Here is a 20,429-nt window from a genome sequence, read left to right on the forward strand (position 1 = left end):
GTCGTTTATGTAGCAGGCTAGCAATGCCACGACTGAGCATCAGCCCAACACCTCCCATCTCCTTTATGATCAAAATCAGGGCAGCCACAAGGGGTTGCAGTAATTCTAAACCTCTAAACAAAGCTTTTTAGACAGAATCACTGTTGGGTAGATACAGATAATCACGAGCGATTGAGCAACAAACAACAATCATTTCCTACAAAAACTACTATAGCTTATGTAACACTTCCAGGAGAAACGTTGCTGAGTTTATCAGACAGGGTGTACGTATCGTGGCTGTCCTCTCCCTCTTCCAGGGAATGGCCCCATTGGGCGTCCTCCTGGCCAGGGCTGTCTTGGCTGAGGGTACGGTGCCCAAGTGCCTGGTGTCAGCGGCCGTGTCACCAGTACGTGTGGTGGTGGGATGAATGCTGCTCTTCTCCCAGCGGTTATGGGGCTGCTGTTCAGGGCTTCTGCTTTTTCTTGTTTCCCAACAGGGCTGGCTTGACTGGGAGAATCTGTTTTCTTGTCTAGAGTAAAGATTATAAATATTATTTTCCTGAAAGCAAGCACTGCCTTTCTTCCTCTCCCCCACTGGATGCTGCTGCTTCTACATGCAGCAAAAGTCTCTGCTGTCCAAGTCCTTCTTGCATGTTCTTACCAATACATTTAAAATAGGTAATAGACCTACAAGCCACACTAGTTCACCTGCGCCTTGTCGTGGTTATGGAAAATTGCTGATTTCAGTCTTTTTCTTTTCAATGCACTCCCAATGCTGCAAACTATTTCCATTTAAGTGAATGCTCTGCGTCTGTTCCCTGATCGAACCTGCAACAGGTTGGCCAAAATTTTCAGCTTGTTTTGGCCTCTCCAGAAAACAGCCACCCATCTAAATGCAAGAGGGCTGTGGTGGAACTAATTTGATTTTCTAATCTGCATTGAGATAAAATCTTTTGCATTTGTTGCACTGCTTTTTACAAATGAGAGCAGAAAGTTTTGGTGTTCAAGAAAGATATGGTTCAAACAGAGTCTGGAGGATCTGTCTGATGCCAGTGCCACCCCCTGCACATTTCTGCCTAGACAGGGATCCCCTAGCAGAACCTAGAACATGCATTTATGTAGGTTGCTCTCAAAGTAATGCCTCCTACTTGACGTCATGGAGATTGCTTCAGATACAAACAGCACAATGATTCTATTTGACTGAGCAAATTCTCATCTGCAATGCACTATTTCTCAAGATTCCACCACTGGCTGTGTATTTTCACCACCGAAAAACATGGCACACTGCCTGCATGGCACACTTGTCAAAATCTGCACCAGCAAAGGTGACTCACTGTCACTGTTTCCACTGCTGAAATGCGCCACCCACTGCCTTACTGTGCTTACATCCACTGTTTGAACTCCATACATTTTTATTCAGTGGATGTCAGTGAGTTTTACTTTTTCCCATGGAGGAATTCAATGACACACCTTTGTTTCAGATGTACTTCTATGTCAGAAGCCATTTTGTCAGCTTCCCCTCTGCTGCCATCTGTTGCACAGCAACAAAATGTAATGGAATGTTGGTGGGAAGATTCAGCCTCTGCTACCATACCACCAGCACCCACTTCTAAGATCGTGGGCCAATGTAATAAAAATAGGAGGCATTACTTTTGGAGCAGCCATTTTCTATGCCCTGAGACCAAGGCAGTCTTGAAAAATGCCTCTGCCTCATTCATAACAAGTTTACCAGTGAACATCTCAATTAAAAAAAAAAAATAAATAAAAATTTCTGGTTCAATTCATCAATCTAGAAACAATGCCATATCTTCAGTATTGTTTCTCAATTAATTGCTAGTTTCATGACTGGTATGACTGATAGCTGGGAATTGAATCATAATTTTGGATTCCAATTCCCATTCCTTGATAAGCCTGTGTTTGACATAATGTAGTCTAAAAGTATGCTCTTCCTGAGTGTCCACTGGCCAATGGACTTCCATAAGGGGACAAAACCTTCTAGTCATACACATCTGGTCTCACACAGATTTGTATTGCCCCAGTTTCTCTGTCCTTCCCAGTCACCACTGTAAGACAAAAGGGATTTTTTCAGGGGAGCTGGGGGAGTTGTTTACTTTTTACCTTCTGCTTGTTTGGGAGAGCTTTCACTCTTTGTACTTGGCGCAAGTAAATCCTCCAGATCTTGCATCATGGAATTAGTGCTGGCTTTGTTGTTCCTCTTGTTTTTCTCTTCTTCACGTTGCTGCATTGATGGAAATCACTGAGTTTAGTTAGAAACAGGATTTAATCTGTGAAACGGTGGCCTGGTGTTTTGCTCAGTGGCTTTGTTGTGATGAACGCAATCCTTTTGCCCGGTTCAAAGTACTGCTGAACCTTGGTCCTAGTGATCAAGATTTCAAACAATTTTGTGGAGAGAAAGTACACCCTGGGCAGGTGTAGAAGAGATGGTTCTGCTTCTGCTAGGGCAAAGCATGTGCTGTTAACATAATTTAGATCTGCCTGTGTGTTTCTGCTGCTGCCTAGCTGCTCCACAGGGGTTTTGGTTTGTTTTAAATTTGTATCTTGGAGGGTGTATTGAAGGACTGGTGATGAACAGCAGAAGAGGAGGAGGAAGGGACAGCTGCATGGCTGGGGAGCAGTGTCAGGCTGCCTTCTGTTTTATGTGTGCATATTTAGGTCTTGAAAAATTTCCATTTCTATGGCAGAGGGAAAGGAACATCAGGGAGCTGTTTCTGATCAGAACAAGCATGCTGTGTGGGGAAGGGAGAGGCTTCCTCTCTTATACAAAGAGAAAGCCCAGACAGATGCAACTCCAGCTTCTTCCCTCCTCCAAAAAGGACAGTTCCTTGAGACAGGAGCCTGCATGCTGGAGCTATGGTATGCAAAGGAGCACTTGTGGTCTTGCTAGAGCTGAGAGGTTCCAACCAGCAGAGAGGCCTCTGTTCTGCTGGGCAAACCTTGCAGGCTTTTGGGCAATGGTAGCAGATCACAGTGAGCTCAGTGGGTTGTCTTTCAGTCTCCCACAGCTCTGAGAGAAACCAATTCTATCAGGTCAGCACAGCCATGGCAGTGGGACACTTTGCTGTCTCTCGTGACACGCTATCTGAGCAGAGCTGCACTTCCATGGGTGTTCTGCTTCTAAACTTAATCCATATTGCTTTAGGGGTCTCTGCATTGTGGTCCTCTGCATGGTGCAACCTCCCTCAGTTCTGGATGCCACAAGGTCCAATCTGACCCTGCAAATTCAAGTCATTACCTCTGTCTGTATCTTGCTCTTCTCATCTGTATAGCAAAGACAGAGACATTGGCCCCCTTTGTAAAGGGCTTTGAGAATCACTGGTATATTACTGCCATGCTGTTATTTATGGATCTCTGTTCTTCAGCCTCTACAAAATCAGGCTGCTGTGTTGCTAGGATTATCATTGTTCCTGGGAAAGCTCAGGCTCCAAAACATTACTTGAACTTTGAGATATTTTATTTTTGTAGGTGGAAAATGCAGTTTATGGGAAAACTTATTGTAGTTTTGATGTCTGAAATAGAAGCCTATTATGGGATGAGACCACTCTGCAGTTAGTCATTAAATGCCATCAGAGAGGAACGAGCTAGCATTAAATGCATCTTCCTCTTGTGTCACTAACATGGTCTGAAGTGAATAGCAATTTAAAAGCATATGTTGCACATCAAATTTGAAGTGCACGGTATTTCAAGGATGGCTTTGCTGGACAAATACTTACCAGCTGCATTTTCTTCTTCAACTCTGCGTTGGCGCGCTGGTATGCTTCAGACACAGCATTCAGATAATAGATAGCGAGGCTACAAAAATAAATGTATTGCTGCAGTAATGTGATTAAGGAGAGAGAAAGTTTCACTGGGAGAGAACATAAAATTCCCAAAGCTGCTGCCTTTCTGAGAGCACAAAGGGAAGCCTAATAATCCAAATTGGTTTCCCATAGGACCTGTTGCCCCCCATACAGTGATCCTATGCACAAGCATCCTGTGTAGGATTACATTTAGGGCTTAATTAAACTTGTTTGCTGAGCCTGGACTACACGGTCACTTAAAGACTCAGAATGGTTTGGCTTGGGCGAGAACTTGAAGATCATCCTGTTCCACCTCCAAGAACACAGTCATCTTTCAGGGCTGCAAGTGCACATTATTGACTCACATGAAGCTTTTCATCTACCAACACCCCTGAGTCCTTCTCCTTGGGGTTGCTCTCAATCCAGTCTCCTCCCAGCGCGTATTTATGCTCAGGATTGCCCTGGCCAGGTGCAGGACCTTGTTGAAATTCATGAGGTTTACACAGGCCTGCTTCTCAAGCCCATCAGGGTCCCTCTGGATGGCATCTCTTTCCTCCTGTGTTTTGACCATACTGCATGGTGTAACCCACAAACTTCCTGAGATTGTACTCAGTCTCACTGTCTGTATCAAGGATGTTCCAGTTCCAATACAACCTTTGAGAGACATCACTTGTCACTGTTCTCCACTTGCACATCAAGCCATTGACCATAATCCTTTGAGTGTGACCATCCAGCCAATTCCTTATCCACAGAGTTGTCCATCTGTGAAATACGTTTCTCTCCAATTTGAAAAGATGTTGTGCAGTACAGTGTCAAATGCATTGACAATGGGAAGAAGTAGTGGAGAAGGGTTTGAGTCTACTGTTTAAGTTTTAATAACCTCCCCTCATGCAGTTTTCCTGCCAGCTGTCTCCAGACTGCCTTTTGATGCTCAAGGTTTAGGGAAAAACTCAAGCTGCCTCAGGGTGCAGACAGATTAAGTGCCCTGAACCAGTCCAACAGCTCAGCTCTGCTCAAATAAAAGAAAAACAATCCCTCTGCCTTGTCCGGCTTCCTCTATGTTAGCCTTGGTCCTTGGAACATTAACTGATGGTGAGACCATTCAGTGCATTCTCTGGGTGAAAACCAATGAAGCAGATAAAACACACAGGTTTTTGCTGTGGCTTACAGGAAACCAAACATGAGACAGAACAGGTTAATCAGGGAGCTTAGAAAAACATAAGAAACTAGGGAAAACAGGGCAGAGGAAGGCCTTGAACCCACTCCTGTAAAGCACACTGTTCAAGGCACGGTCCACCTGTTCTAAGGGAGCAGAGATGGGAACTAGGGGCAAGCAGGAGCCAGGCTGGCACTGAGACACTGGCTTTTGTTTAGATTCTTTCTGCAAAAAAGGCATGCCAAAGCAGGGAGAGGAACCAGCCATGCTGGAAGAAACTGAAAAGTGACTGGGATCAGAGAGGGCATGCTGGCTGCCAGTCTTTGGCACTTGATGAGGTGTGTGCTTCAAAATGTGCCCAAGTGTCTGAGGCTGTCTCACCCGGTAATATTTTGGTTGTCAAAACTGTCTCCTCCAGCTTTTGCAGAGAGCTTTTGTTCTTCTTAATTATAAACATCATTTGCTCAGTGACTTCGAGCCATTCCTGGGAAAAGTACCACCCATTCAATTCACTGCTATTGTGTGTGTGGTTTTTTTTAATAAGCAGAAAATTCAGGTTAGAAAAAACAGTAAGTAGATTTTTTAAAATAAGGGTTTCATGTCAGTTCATAACCTGAATGCACGGCTCTGGTGCAGGTTCAGCATCCTCACACAGGGCTAGAGGGTTTTAGCAGTGTGAGTACAGCCATTTTGGTTCCTGGGAGGAAGATTGGAAGGGAATACTTTGGATGGCCTTTCTGGAACCTTTCTGCTTGGTTCTGTCTGGAGGAAACACATTTACTTCTTTTTACTTAGAATTAAATCTACGATCAGTCTTGGTGATACAGGCGCTCTGTCTATCAAAAGACATTTTGGATTCTTATTTTTGTTCTTCTGAAGGATTTTTTTTTACATATTATCAGACTGATTGCTTGGGAAATATAAAAACAGTTTGTAATGCATGGCTTTGAGGCTGCCTGCACCACAGCAGAAAGAACAGCAGAAGAAAGGAAAGCCAGGGATTACTAATATGACTTATAGTTACCTACTTTCTGAATAAAATGGTGAAAGACACAGAAACCTAAGCTTCTGGCCAGTGGTAGCAGTCAGTTACAGGACTGTAAGCAAAAAGGAACTTTATCTTGCTCTTCTGGCAAAATCTAAACTGAGATAATTTTATCTCTCTGTATATTTAGGTCATTTCCAGTTATATCGTGAGAGGCTGCTGTGCATTGTTAAATAGGGCCATGCTTCTAGATAGAGGCATGTGACTTTTGTAGGTGCATAAAGATTGTGTCTTAAATGGGATTTCTTCAACTGAAAAGTTTCCAGGATGAGAGAGATGAGAAAAAACCTTAGAAAAAGTCCTTCTATGGTAGCTACCCTCTTCCAGGATAACTGGAAGTCCAGTATCTGATATCCTTCAAAGCTGCACAGGCCATGTATCTGGGTAGGAAGCAAGGATGTTTTAGGTGGTATCTCTGTTGGAGCTAGAATCAGGACAGAGACCAAATGGTTTATCTGGGAGAGATGGGCCCACAGGAAGGCTGCAATATGTAGGTGAGGAGTAGCCCAGATGGGGAAGGGCTGATGAATGGAGCATCTTCAGCAGGTAAATAAATTTCTGCTACGTCCTGACCCAGCTGTCAGTGTAGTAAAGGGTTGGAGATTGTCCAAGCTTTTAACCAAAATGTTATTTTCAAAGATCTGTCACTTATGTATGTATTTATTTATTTATTTGTTATTTTTGGAGGGATTATGTCGAAGGCCCAAAAACCTGACAGACAGCCCTTTTGGAAAGGTTATCCATTTGGGTTGGGTTAGTTCTGCAGTCTTCATACAAGCTGTAGCATCTGATAGCGCTACTGTGAGACCTGTGGAACTAGAGCTCATAGCTCAATAATGTGCTTGGCCATACTGGAGTTGTGACATCAGACTTGTCTTCTGCGTGATTCATATCAGATTCTTCTAAGTTTGGGATCAGTCTGCAGGTGTTACGGTATCTAATAATCTTTATTTAGGTTAAAATGAGTATGGAGTTTGAGACAGGGTGAGGGACAATTAGCGATTTTCAGTTTAATTTGGATTTTTCTCAGGGCTGTTCCTGTTAGAAACTCTGTAACACGTGAACTTACATTTGATTTAATTTAATGGCATTATCTTCAGTGTAACCTACTCAGAGTGAATGGCCACAGTGCCCGAGATAGATCAGACCTGAAGCCAACATGATTGCATGCCAAAGGAAGTGTAAGAGAGGCAAGCCTGTAAAATATGCTTTCCAAACCCTTCACTATCTTCAGCTGTTTAGTCTGGCGTGTTCAAAGCTGCCAGTAAAATTTGGCCACAGCTCTCCCACTCATTTTGATAGCTCTGGAAACCTCAAGAGTAATGCCAAAAGTCTCCTAATGCATATGTGTAAATAAATAAAATGAGAACTGCCCTGGTTCTGATGCTGCTGGGGGCATCAAGGATCAAATATGGCTTCTGATGTAGCTTCAAAGCTGAAATGATCTAACAGCACTGAAACAAATTTCAGATATATTACTCGCAAGAATAAAAGAAAAGATACTCTCTTCATATTTTTGGAACGTGTAATTTTTGAATGCCCTGCCTTGGCGCTGCTGTGAATACCACCAGCTGTGACAGAAATTGCTTCTCCACAAGGCACCAGGCTGACACTACCCATTTAGTTCCTACTGGCTACTGAAAAGTTTTCAAATGGAAGCTGTGACAACCATGAGGCCTTTGTCAGCAATATGTTTAATCTACAAGGTTGTGTTTAATTGGGTTGGGAAGTTAAATGTTGGAAAACTGGGTCAGGCAAGGATTTGGGGAGCAGGAAGTGTGTCTGTCTTCATCTAGGCTGTTATCTCAGCAGATGTATGTAGACGTTGCTAAAATCCCAGCCATTTTTAGAACTTCTTCCTCACCTCCCACCATATTGTGATTGTAATATTGCAAAGAAAACTTACACCATGAGCAGAATTGCAGGAATGATTAGTCCTGGATTTGCCACATAGCCGAAGATCTTGGCAACAAAAAGTGGGAAATCAAGCTCGATGGTCTCTTGAATGACATCATACATCCTTTTCTTTCCACTGGAAAGACAAATGGTTAGTTAAGAAGTGTGGAGAGAACATAGAGGGACACTGTAACTCCCAATTTAATGATGCTAAGTAGCATATTTCCTCTCTGTAAGTGAACATTGTCTTGCTGTTGATCACCAAGGATTTGGAAGTAAAAATTCTACTGAAATGACTTCATTCCAAATGATCTTTTTGTCCATTCCCCCTTGACTAGCCCCATCACTGGTTATAGGAGTAATCTCTGCTAAGTCAACTTGATCCCAAAGATTGTACATCTATTTCAGTAGGCAGGTCCTTTATGAATCCTATCCATTTGCCATTCTGGAATGTATAAAAATCTGCAGATTGCAATAATCATACATTTCTGATCAATATCTTGTTAGATGTGGCCTTCTCACATTAAAGATGACTTTCCTTATGCAAATTCTGCCTTTCTGAAATGATGAACCAACTTGAAGAGCTGTTAAGCAATGACAGAAATAGCAAGCTGTGATTATCACTTAATAGGAAACTCAGCAATAGTCATTTCAAATTGGATTGATAAAGCAGATGAGGGTATTCTATGTGAAATTAGAACAAAACTGTAAAAGCCGAGAATTTGGCTGGATTGTGTAATTGACCTTCTTCTCCCCCAGCACCTGTGAATTCAGCCCATGAGTGCTATTCCTCATTTTTAGGCCTTCTTCCTCCTTGCAATCCCTTTGGATTCTGCTCAGAAAGGCATTGGACTCTGTCCTTATGATGAGAGACAAGATTAGCTAGAAGGGGTTCCAGCTTCCTCGGTTGCCTTAAGCCTAGGAAGGTTAAGTTTTCAGTCAAGTTATGGGTGGAAAGTTGTGCTGAGGGGGTGAAATACGCTGAGTGGATTTTGAAGAAAGACAGAGAATTAAAATAGCTCTCTCTCTTTTCAGGTTAGTCATCTCTAAATGATAGCATGCAGGCAACTAGCTTCCTGTTAGGTCTTCTGACATTGCTGCTAGACACCTGTCCTTGTTACAGAACAGAGGAAATTTCGGTTTCTTGCCTTTCTCCCTGAGTCTTTTATTGTCATTCTCCATCAGTGGATAGATAACCCACAGGAACAATTTGTTCCAATCGGGCTCCGTACTGAGTGAGACTCAGTAGGACCAGGAAATGGTGTTACTCGATCAAATTAGACTTTATTGGCATGTTAATCCAGCCCACTGAATGCTCTGAGCAGTGCTAATCTAGAAGAGGAAAAAAATAGACTTTTCTTTTTAAAAGCAGCAACTCTTCAGACTCAGACCTATTCATTTCCTGCAGTTTTCCATCAAAATTAAGCACAGCTCATGGCGTGGGATTTCTTGGTTATGTGGAAGGTCTTGGAGGGTTTAGAATCCCTCTCTGCTACCACAATGTTGCTGGGAGACTTAAGGCTGTGTCCTGCTGTCTTCCACACCTTTAACTGGTGTGTGATGAGGAAGCACTAGGTATGGAGTAGCAGAGGAGGGGACAAAACACCTTGCACTGGAGAAAAGCAGATGAGCTCAGAGGAGGCGGACTGCTGCCAGCAGACTGTGTGCCTCCAGAAGTGAGCAAGTCTTATGGCCTTGTGATGGAAATTGGAGGTATTAAACCATCTCTGCTGGAGACCAAGCCTTCAAACTTTGTGGAAATAATACTTTGCATCAGAGCAACAAACAGGTATTTTTGATATTTTGCTACTACCTGAATGGTCCGCAGTCAAAGGAAGGAGGCAGGGACATGATGGTGTAGGCCACGGGAAGGAGGCTGAGGAACAGGATCAACAGCAGCAGTCCCATGTAAAAGTTGTTAGACTTGGATGCTTTGAATACTCGTGCATGAGGAACATTGCTACTCATGACAGCCCAGCACTGAAAATACATGGAGGTTAATAAGCGCAGCACGTTTATACCCACGAGCCCTGGTGCATAAAAGGATCCCATCCTGAAAAGGAAACAAGAGGAAAAGGTACCAATTTTTGACAGACTGGAAGGTTTTTTTATTTTCAAAGGAAGAAAAAATGTTGTTAATGTAGTGGAAGTTTGCCCACAGCTAAAGCCTGAGTGGGCTGGTTTGTGATATCCTTGTACTTTTCGAGGAGAAGTGCCTGTGCCCATTTTATAGTGACCACACAATGAGCACCAGACGGGCCTCAAGTGGCTGCAAAGAAACATTTGCAGTTTGTGGCAAAAATTGCGTGGGGATAGCTTGGAAAATGTCAAGTGGATGTACTCAGCAGGGAGGCATCCTTGAGTCTGCAGAGATGTTGAAGTAGAGAAACATTACACCCTGGCAAATGAAACCTTGTTCCCAGAGGAAGTGAAGTTCTTTGTGTGGTTGCCTATCTCTAGTTTGCCCTCCTTTGGGGCAATTTTGGGCTGTGCCTCTTTTGCCTGACATGCTCAGCTGGCTCCGTGGCCACCCTTGTGCTGACAAGGTGAGCTTGCAGCTTTCCCAGAACCCTTTCTAATCTCTTCCTCCAGCTCTTAAGTCATTTTGAAAGGATGAGGAAATTACATTTTTACCAAAAAATGACTTGAGAGTATGAGACTAGGGCAGAGTTTCCAAAACTGTTCCCTGTGTCAGTAGACAGCTGTTCTTTGGCAACTAAAGTGACAGTTTTAAATTTCTGCTTTTGTAGCCAAGCGCAGAAAGCAAAACAATGGGAGAAACCGAAACCCAAACATTCTAACTCCACAGGATAGCTTTTTTTCAATAATTCAAAAACAAAACATGAAATTATCTTACCAAATCATTCCTTGGTTGAAGACCAAACCCAAAACATTGCCACTGATGTCAAACTCTGCATAGGAAGGCTGTGTGGGAAGAGAAAAGAATGCAAAATGAAATGAAGGTGTTGTTGCCAGAGGTACCTGCTTATTGCTTGCTATTGCTTTGGGTGTAAGGACACTTATTCAGACATGGTATGAAGGGATTTCTGGGAGGGCTCCCACTGAATCACAGGATCACCAAGGTTGGAAAAGACCTTCAAGATCATCCAGTCCAACTGTCCACCTATCACCAATATGCTCACTAAACCATGTCCCTCAACACAAAGTCCAGCTGTTCCTGCACTGTGTGCATGCTGCTTGAGAACAAGAGCTATGAAAGCAGAATTGGAGCTATTGTGTTGTGGGCTGCTTCTCTTCTTTTGGCGTGCTTAAAATCGCATAGATGTATGGAAGTACTTAGAGTTGCTCCATGTTTATATCTCTTCCCTACTAATAGAGGCAATCCCAAGTGAAGGAGTCATGGCACAGGACTGGATTTTATACCAGCTGGTGTATCTGGCTGCAGATTTGTAGTTTCACCACAGTAAGATACTGAATATTTAACCAGCCATTATGATGAGCTGGCAAGCAAATGATGCACCAGATATGTATATGTGTGTCCTTAGATCCTGGGGTAGCAGGCTGCTGGAGAGGAGAAACAAAGAGCATGAGAAGGGAAAACTGGAGGAATACTTAACCTGGTCAGTATCAGGTGTTGCATTATGTTAGTCAGTAGTTAAAGTACTTCCTTCTGTGAAGCGACCTGTTTGATATGAGTCCTAAATTCAGAACAAGCAGCTCTAATCTACTGATAGTACTTATCATTTTATAAGTTATCATTCTGCCAGGTTTGCTATCATATAGCTACTCTTCTCCATAGATATGCTTTAATACATACAAAACTCAGGTCAGTGCTGGCAATTTAAACTATAGGTAAAGTTCTGTTTTCATGAGCAACATTTATTTTTCTATTACAATACAGAGCATAGTTCTAAAAAAATAATGGGTTATGACCTCATGTGTTTGAAAAGTCCAGTGTAGCATGTCTGCTTTTGACCCATTTTGCATGCACTTCATACTCTTATGTTTTATAAAGCTGAGTTTTAGCAAGTGTGACTTTTATGTTGAAAACTCAGAAGCAGCTTAGCCAGAGCTGTGCTGAGTTGAATGCTCACAGCTTTGGGAAGAAATGGGTACAGATACTACATTTTTTTTTTCTTTCTTTTGATTCTGGCCCACTTCGACTATAAACCTTTAGTTAGATATTGATACTTGCTTGTTTTTTTGACATGAAAGTAACAAAAGCTCTTGTCTTCTGCTTTGAGGGAAGCAAAGTCTCTGTAGGAAGGCCAGATTAAGCAAAACTGCTATTCACTTCATGCATTGGAAAACACAGCTATGATTGTGCAGTATCCATAGGTTGGTTTAGATGGCTGCTGCCAAAACATCCTGTTTCATTTCTGAGCTGGGGGGTGAAAAGTATAACCCTACTTGAGCTCTGATGGAGTAATACACACAGCACCAGGAGTAATCTCCCAAAGACATAGGAGAAAAAGAACAGTGAGTTCACAGAAATTCTGTATTTCTGTAACTACGATGGGAGCCACATGGCATGAAAGGAGAGTTTGTCCTTTGCCAGATTGCACTGCAAACCCTCTAGCTCCATGTTAAAAGCTCCATGTTAAGGGCTGCAATATTATTCTGCTGCTTAGTCCTAGTAAGTAAAGGCCTTGCCCTGCTCCTTCTGAGCTCGTGTGGATTATATGGCTCATTTGCAAAAGGCAATCTGCTGGAGCTTGTTAGTTGGCTCATCTCCTGGTAGATGCTGGATGGGTCTTGTATCTGAGTGCAGCATCACCTCGCAGCTTGCTTGGGCTGAAAGCCAGGGAGAAGGAGAGGGGGAAGTTCTGAAACAGATCTTTTCCATTTCACTGAGAGGTAGAAAATGGATAGTTATGTTTATTATTGTTATTATTATTTTATTATATATATAAATCAAGGAATGCCTGCAGTACAGAAGAGACTTCCAGTTATTTGTAAAATGGAAATCTTCTTAAGAATGAAGAAAACCCTTTGTGGTATTTCCAAAGGTTGTTTTGAGGAAAGCATCAAAGTAAAAAATAATAATAATAATAATAAAAAAGGTGTTTAACAAAGAGAGGCAAGGGGATAGCCTGGAGGAGGAAAACAGAAGCTTACATGAGAACAAGATCTGTGAGCACGTGCAGAGGGAGCTGTCAGGAGGCTCTGAATTCCATTGTCCGCCAGGGGAAATGTTCTCTACCTCCTCCAGAATAAATTCAAAGAGCCCCACAGGCAGCAAAATGCCCACTCCCAGCTCTCCTTGTCTTACCAAGGCCCCGTAGGCACTTGCAAATCTCACCTCATTGCTCTTCTTTAGACCTCTCCTGGAAACCCTCCCAGCAGGATGGGTAGCCAGCTGGTGCTCTTATATAATTGCGTTATTTCCAGGTATTTGTTTCTCTGTCTTAATCCATTTGTTTTTTTGTTTGTTTGTTTGTTAATAATATGGAACAATGGACCTTTTTTCTTCCTCCCTTCCTCCCTTCCTCCCTTCCTCCCTTCCTCCCTTCCTCCCTTCCTCCCTTCCTCCCTTCCTCCCTTCCTCCCTTCCTCCCTTCCTCCCTTCCTCCCTTCCTCCCTTCCTCCCTTCCTCCCTTCCTCCCTTCCTCCCTTCCTCCCTTCCTCCCTTCCTCCCTTCCTCCCTTCCTCCCTTCCTCCCTTTCATTGTTTTTCTTTGTATTTGTGCAGCTCCAGTACTGGCACTTTTGGTAATGTAGCCTTTATGAATATCAAAGGGTTCAGCACTCTTGTGTGTTATGCATGCGGAGAACAGAAGAAAGAGTTCCTTATTCTGCTGCAGCAGAAATAAGGCCAACCTCCAGCACAGATCAGAAAACTGTGTTGTGAGTAAAGCATCCTACTTCTTACAGAGCACAGGAAGATATGGGATGTTGAGAATTGGAACTTAATATAGATGGACTCAAAGTTTTGGGGTTATAATGACTGTATGAATATTATGTTATTTTTTTTCAATTCATCTTCATGTTTTCAAGTCCTGCTATGGGAGAAAGAACCCTATTTTTGTAGAGTATTTTCTGGGATCAAACTGACTGATCCCGAGAAGTGATGCAGAGACTGGCTACATCAATTAAATTATCAAGTAAGACCAGATAAAGGCTGGAAACATTGAAAATCTATTTGCCATATTTAAACATATGACCTTAAATTACTTCTGGCTTCTCAGCTCTAAGACCCAACAGGACGTTGACTTACAAATCCAGCCTCTAGGTCCCAGCACCAACAGTAATTCATGAATCTCACAAAGCAAGCTCGGACAAAATCTCCCACCAGGATGGTTACGAAGGTCACCAGGATATCAGACACGGTGAGCCTTACAATCTCCTGCAATTTAAAACAAGGAAAAAAACCATTTAGCTCTCATAATTTCAGCAGCGCATTCAGGGCCACATTTTTTATTAAGACATTTCAGTTTTTATGACAGTAACCTTCAGAAAGGCATGCTGTGTGCAGGTGCCCTACTTGTTTTGAGGCACTCAGCGGTGCCTCAACTTCACCTCTGTGGTTGGGAACAACGAGCTGTGTTGTGGCTGTTCACCCTAATAGTTGATGTTGGTGTTATTGACTGTGCTCTGTGTTGTGGCAGCACATAAAATGAAAGCACAAAGCCAGTGCTGCAGTGTAGAATATACATACGTGGAGAATAATTTTAATTGTGCTGTCAAAAAAATCTCGATATTACTATGCTTTGATGTCTGTGATTGATGTCTATTCTTGCTGGAGTTTCTATTCTGAAGAACTGCAGAACTTCTTGGTGCCCAAAGCAGGTGAGTTGAAGGGTGATTTCTTTGTGGAAAGTGCTACAGATTTGTGTGTGGTGGAGGTTTCATGGCCATAGCTTGAGAACTGTGGCCAAGGATTTTTGTTACCTTGGTGCTACTATGTGGGAGTTGGGAAGGACAATGCCATTTGCAAGGAAAACATCGCTCTCCTAGGAACATCAAAAACATCAACCAAAAAAACCTGTCTTGAAAAATCCCAGAGATTTACTACCTAACAAATTCCTTACAATGCCAACAGTTGTCTCCCAGCAGGGTCCCCTGGGCACGTCTGCAGGGTCGAGGGGAGGAGGGGTAGCTGTGCTGTTCTCCATGGATGAGTTATAGTGGCCAAACAGTGTCCAGCGTGTGATGTTCTTCACAACGTCCTCTTCAGCCAGCTGCAATGGAGACACACCTCAGCCAAAAACATAGGTATGTAGGGTCTCCAAAGGATGCCAATGGGTTCCCCTCTCTTCTCTACTGGTTACCACCCCTAATACAAGAAATTGCTTGCAGCAGAGTTGCACCAGAATGTAAACTAACAGCCCTTCCAGACCAAAAGCAGCGAGTTTTGGGGAGCCAGCAACTTGTTCCCTGCACATGGAAGAGCTGTGAGCCATGGTGTGGGGGCCACAGAAAAAAAGAGAGCAGGACTGTCAATAGGAATGTGGAGGGACCTCTGTGAGGTCCTCCTTCCTTGCTTTGTTCATTGTTCTTCAGGGCTGAGCAAACCTCCTCGATTCCTCTTATTCTTCTCCACTTAAAATGGAGTCATTTTTTTTTCTGTGGATCAGTCAGACATTTATCCTTTCCACCAGTTATCTGCCTGCAACACTCCACCAGGATCATGCTAAGGAGGGAGGGCAGGGGAAGAGGATTATAAATCATATCCTTAGGGTCTGCATTAACAGAAACTGCAAATGGTGTCAGAGAAAAAAGTCAAATTACCTTATTAGTCTGTGATTACAGAAGACTATAGCACCTCTTTTTTTCATGTCTATAAAAAGAAGTTGGAGGCTGGTTGGAGACAGGCCTATGAATGTGTCCTTGAGTCCCTGACCTTAACCTGGTATTTCCAAACCCAACTCAGCCTCTCTCTGGGATAACTTAATGTTTGAGAACAATAGAGAAGAGAAAAGGACTTGCTGCAAAGGATGAAGAGAGAGGCTGCAATCACCCTTGGCTCCAGAAAATGCTGGGAAATTTGGCTTCTCATCTTAGCTCTTACTTTTTCGTTGACGTCATCCATCAAGGCCAGGAGGAATGTGTAGAGGTTTCCCAGGAAAAGGGCAAAGATGCGCCCCAGCTGCCACTTCAGACCGATGCGTGGATGGTAGTTTTCGAGTGTGGCAATAGTTTCAAACAGCGGAGGGCAAAACATACCCAGCAAGGACATCACAATTTCAACCTGTCAGATGAGAAGGTTACTGCTAAGGGCAACAAGAATGACCACGTTAGTGTGAGCTGTTATCAAAATTAGGTGTGCTGGCTGTTCCTACAGCAAGGCCACTGCTTCCACCAGGGAGAAAGCTGACAAACATCTTTACCATCAGCAAATGACTTTCTATTAGAGCAGTGCAGCAAAAGTGGGATTGGCATGTAATGGGGAGAAAGTTGTGTTATCTGATAGCGTGCTGCCAAATGAGTTTCTGCTCTTTCCTATTAAGAGCAACCAATTACAGTAATAAGGTTTAGACCAAGGAACACATGGAGCTGCCAGCAAATTGTCGGCAACTGTCTGGGGCTTCTTGAAGGTTTTATGAAGGAGAGGGAGCTAGAATGAGCTCAACTCCCAGCTTGGCTTAGTGTGTCAGCTGCACAGCTCCTGCGGGAGCACTTTTGCCCTTATCTCAAAGGGATGAGCTCTGAGGAGTTTGTTCCTGGTCAGTCCAAGCTCATGCATATTTAGTTTCCTCACATCCTTCATGCTATTGCCTGCATCAGCTCCTAGTTGCTTATTTTAGTTTCAGAGGAAGGATGAGGCTTGACTTGTACTTGTGCCTAGAAATAATTAGTTGATGCTAATGCTTATTTGCTGCACTCAGCACCTGCGCTTTTTTGATAGGCAGTTATGAATGTGAATGCAAGAGCATCAAGGACTCAATGCTGCAGTCCAAGAAAATACGTCTCAATTTTTTTGTCTGTGAGGTGCAAAGCATTGGGTCATTATGGTCAGTGAGGTCACTGACATGACAGCATTAGCTCAGGCATGACTTGCAGGCTCTGTCTTTTTTTTAAGCCATCCAATGCCTGTTGGCCCACAGAGGATTGTGTCTGTACAGCCAACAGCAGGTTCTATCTCAGTCACTTGGTTTTTTTTATTTTTCTTCCCTAGCTGGGGAACAGTACCCAGAATTGTGTATGTGCAGATCTTAAGTTATCAATAGGAAAGTTGCAGATCCTAGTAATTTTTTTTTGTTTTGGAAATGTTGACTCAAATAAATCAAAGCATTTTGTGAGCTGTCGCAGAGTTTTCTCTGAGGGAATTAGGAGAAAACATTATTTTGAATTTGATTTGACTTTGATATATAGATACATGGTAAGAAATTGTGCATTGAAATTAAGCCTTTCAGTAGGTAGAAACAACTTTTGTATTTCATTCCAAAATCAGACAGAGAAAGATTTTTGACAACTGATTTTTTTTTTTCTGCAGGTTGTAAAACCTTATTCTTGTTATTCAATAGAAATGAAAAAGATTTGAGTTTAACTTTATGTCTGATTATGAATGTTTTCAGCACCCAGAGAGCTTTCTAGTACAGTAGGGTTTGTGAGCATTAATATGCAACTGGAGGTTGAGGCATTTATATTAGTAATGTGATTGCTGAAGTTGCACTGACTTTTATTGCTGTTTGTTGTGAGAGCAGTTTCCCTGCCTGCAGGAGTTGTAGATTTGTCCCAGAAGCTCTCAACGAGAGCAGTCTTCTTCCTGGCTAATATGAAGTTACAGAGGGACTTCGGGGCCATGGCTCTGCTTTGGATGCCATCTTCAGGCTGGTGCAACAATTATGCTAGTGTTCAAGGAATGCTTTCATAGCAGTAAACTGGAATTAAATTTTCCATACCTCATTTCTTTCATACCATCCAGCATTCTGCATTTTTGAAAACGTCTGGGAGCGTTTCACCACAAAATAAATGAGGTAGCCGCTGCCACACAAGCAGCATATGATGAGGACGTTGGCCAGGACCCGCAGGAACCTCCTCAGATGGATGTTCTCATCCTTGTTGCTTTCTTGCTCATCCACAATAGATTCCTGGAAAAGCAGAGATGCCCACGGAAATGGAGTGTGTATGTCGTAACACTGAGCCTAAGGCAACATCAGGTGGTTTCCTACCCTACAAAGTGTAAATTAGAACTATGATGGCTATATTGAAGATGGTACTTTAAGAGCAATTTCTGTAGCTAATGCCTACTCAGGATCTTAAGCCTTAGCTGTGTTACACTCCCAAAATTTTTTCCTGCATGTTAGCAAAAATCCTTCTGGTTTTATCTGTGTGCAAGGCTGCCGTCAAGTCCTCATTCTCTGGGGTTTTACACGGAGCATTAGCTCTGAATGAGGTTAAACTGGATGAAGTTACTTTCCAGATCAAGTAGCTAGATGCTGACTGACGGCTCTTTTATTTATTGCTTTCTCCTTACATGAGCTGGTATGAATGTGTAAAGGAAAGCGTGGAGCTGGCGGTTGTTGGAAGTGCTGTTCATGCTTTCAGGAGATGCTGGGAGCATTTCCAGAAGTGAACAGAGAAACTCTGGTTAAGGATTACCTTGAAGCTGGTGGTGATGGATGCAAACTTGTTGTCTGCTGTCTCTGGGTTGCCAATGAGGTAGTCCCAGCTCGTGAACATTTTCCAGCTGAAAACGAAGTTGTCATCGTCCCCATCTGCTGTGCTTTCATTAGCATTTCGTGCCATCCTGTAAAGATTTAGGACAAACTGAACTGTCTGTTGGGGTTGTTGGAGTTCACAGGCCTTATATTAAAATGTGTATTGTGTAGAACAACTACTATGGATGATGAAAGCAGGCTAGGGATTGCTTCCACCACCTAGTGCATTAAGAAAGTCTATTACAGCACCTCTGGGCCTTGGGGTAGGGTTAATGGTAATGACAACCTTTAGCTAGTTAAATTTAGTCAAAAACCACTGCTGTTGTCTAGTATGCTGACTGCAACACAGCATTTTAGTGAGATTTTGGTAGCTGCGTACTGTTGGAGTCAAAATCGCTTGCAGCAAATCATGCAAGGAGAGGCAAAGGATTATTCTTACTAATCAGCATAGGAACTGATATGGCTTCTGTTGTTTCCTCTCTGTTGTCTGATCCTTGAAATCATTGTGTAACTCCTGCTAGAGCTCCTAGCAGCCCCTCAGGAAAGATGAGACAACAGATGCTGCCATTTGGTGGCAAATATACAGCAAATCCCCGTGCCCCGCTCCAGCCAATGGCTCATGTGGCTCTTTCTGCTGTATAGCATTAGGGCTTGTTTCGTTAGCAATACAAACCTATTGGCTTCTCCTTTCTTGCAAGGGAAGAATAACCTTTTCACAGTGTGGCTTCCATACAGACAGAGGGGTTTATTTTTGGCAGAGGCAGGCTCAGCAGCAGTTTCAGCTGCATCCCTGCTGCCCTGGCACCTTCATGTTCAACTTCTGTCGGCAAGGCAGCCCCGTAGTAATGTTGGAGGAAGGGATGAAGCAGACTAGAGAGGAACCCAGCAGGCATGAAGCTGCTTTCTGTGCTCTACCTGTAGAAACTGGATCTGGCTGAGCGCTGTGCTGTTGGGGGAGCCCAGCTAGGAAATACTCCCAGTGGGCTGTGCAGGGGGGCAACTCTGCTGTACTTACGATCTTATAACAACCATCAGGCTGTAGCCAAACACGCTGATCCCAACCATGAAATATGCCATTGGCAGCCTGTATTTTAACCAGCCAATTGTCCGCTGGTTGTTGTAGTAGCCGTAAAAGAGCGCTGAGTATTTGATGTACCCCTAGAGGAAAAGCAAACACAAAACTTTGTGAAAGCCGTGTGGCTGTTGCTCTGTAGGAAAGAGGTTTTTGGTGAAAATTGAAAACTTAAAACAAGGCAAATCAGCTTGCAGGTTTTCTTTTTTTTTTAGTGTATCATTCAGAGTTGTTTGCTGCCCCATCATCTCTGAGAACCATTGATGTGCCCTGCTTACCTTCCTCCAAGAGAGGAAAAGAGAGGGGTTGCGTCAGAAGGTACTGGATCAAAACTAACATCCATTTTTTGTCTGTTGCTGTTTCATCCTTACCAGAAAAACCTCCTTATTGCTCTTTGTGTCTTAGCCCACCTGCTTCTCTAAGTCGGTATCAAACACTCAAATCTTGTAGAAATGCTGTAGTAAAGGGGCTCCCCACCATGAGATGGAACTTTTCCTGTCAGCTGGGAGGCAGCAGATGCTCGATACCCTGCAGATTTAATTCCTTTTACTGGCCACCACCTGCTGAGCAAATTCAACTAAAGACTAAAATCAAAGTATTTCTTTTCTGCGCAAAGCAGAGCTCAGACATGATAACAACCACCTTGTCTCAACTAGACCTATTTTTTACTGCGCAAACGATGGGACATTCAAAGAGTATGCAGATCTCCTAACCTGATCTCTCCTTGTTTTTCTGTCGTATCTTGTCCAAGTTGGCATGTATCACTGCATATCGTGCCTTTCAGCTTGTAAGTTAAGCGTAGATGATTAATCTGCCCATGATAGTTGAGCAGGCCCTCTTCCAATCAAGGTTTTGCAAGGTTTTCAGCAAAATTGAGACATCACTTGAAAAGTGTATTGGAGGCTGTGCACTGAATCTAG

The 20,429-nt window shown here is 43.1% G+C and overlaps 1 protein-coding gene across 1 annotated transcript in view; it reads right to left on the reverse strand.

Annotated features, from left to right (window-relative positions):
- Positions 1-252: 252 nt before the first annotated feature.
- The window catches only part of TMC2 (transmembrane channel like 2), a 29,830-nt gene continuing 9,653 nt past the window's right edge, over positions 253-20,429 (reverse strand). The window contains exons 9-20 of the mRNA XM_031590042.2: positions 19,453-19,595; positions 18,379-18,526; positions 17,679-17,867; positions 15,845-16,024; positions 14,865-15,014; positions 14,051-14,179; positions 10,731-10,798; positions 9,687-9,926; positions 7,884-8,009; positions 3,711-3,789; positions 2,098-2,218; positions 253-509 (exon numbers count right to left, since the gene is read on the reverse strand). Coding sequence (XP_031445902.1) covers positions 253-509; positions 2,098-2,218; positions 3,711-3,789; positions 7,884-8,009; positions 9,687-9,926; positions 10,731-10,798; positions 14,051-14,179; positions 14,865-15,014; positions 15,845-16,024; positions 17,679-17,867; positions 18,379-18,526; positions 19,453-19,595 — 1,830 coding nt within the window. The remainder of the gene's footprint in view (positions 510-2,097; positions 2,219-3,710; positions 3,790-7,883; positions 8,010-9,686; positions 9,927-10,730; positions 10,799-14,050; positions 14,180-14,864; positions 15,015-15,844; positions 16,025-17,678; positions 17,868-18,378; positions 18,527-19,452; positions 19,596-20,429) is intronic.

The sequence above is a fragment of the Phasianus colchicus genome, chromosome 6 (genome assembly GCF_987193195.1).
Source record: "Phasianus colchicus chromosome 6, bPhaCol1.hap1.1, whole genome shotgun sequence".
Taxonomy (NCBI): domain Eukaryota; kingdom Metazoa; phylum Chordata; class Aves; order Galliformes; family Phasianidae; genus Phasianus; species Phasianus colchicus.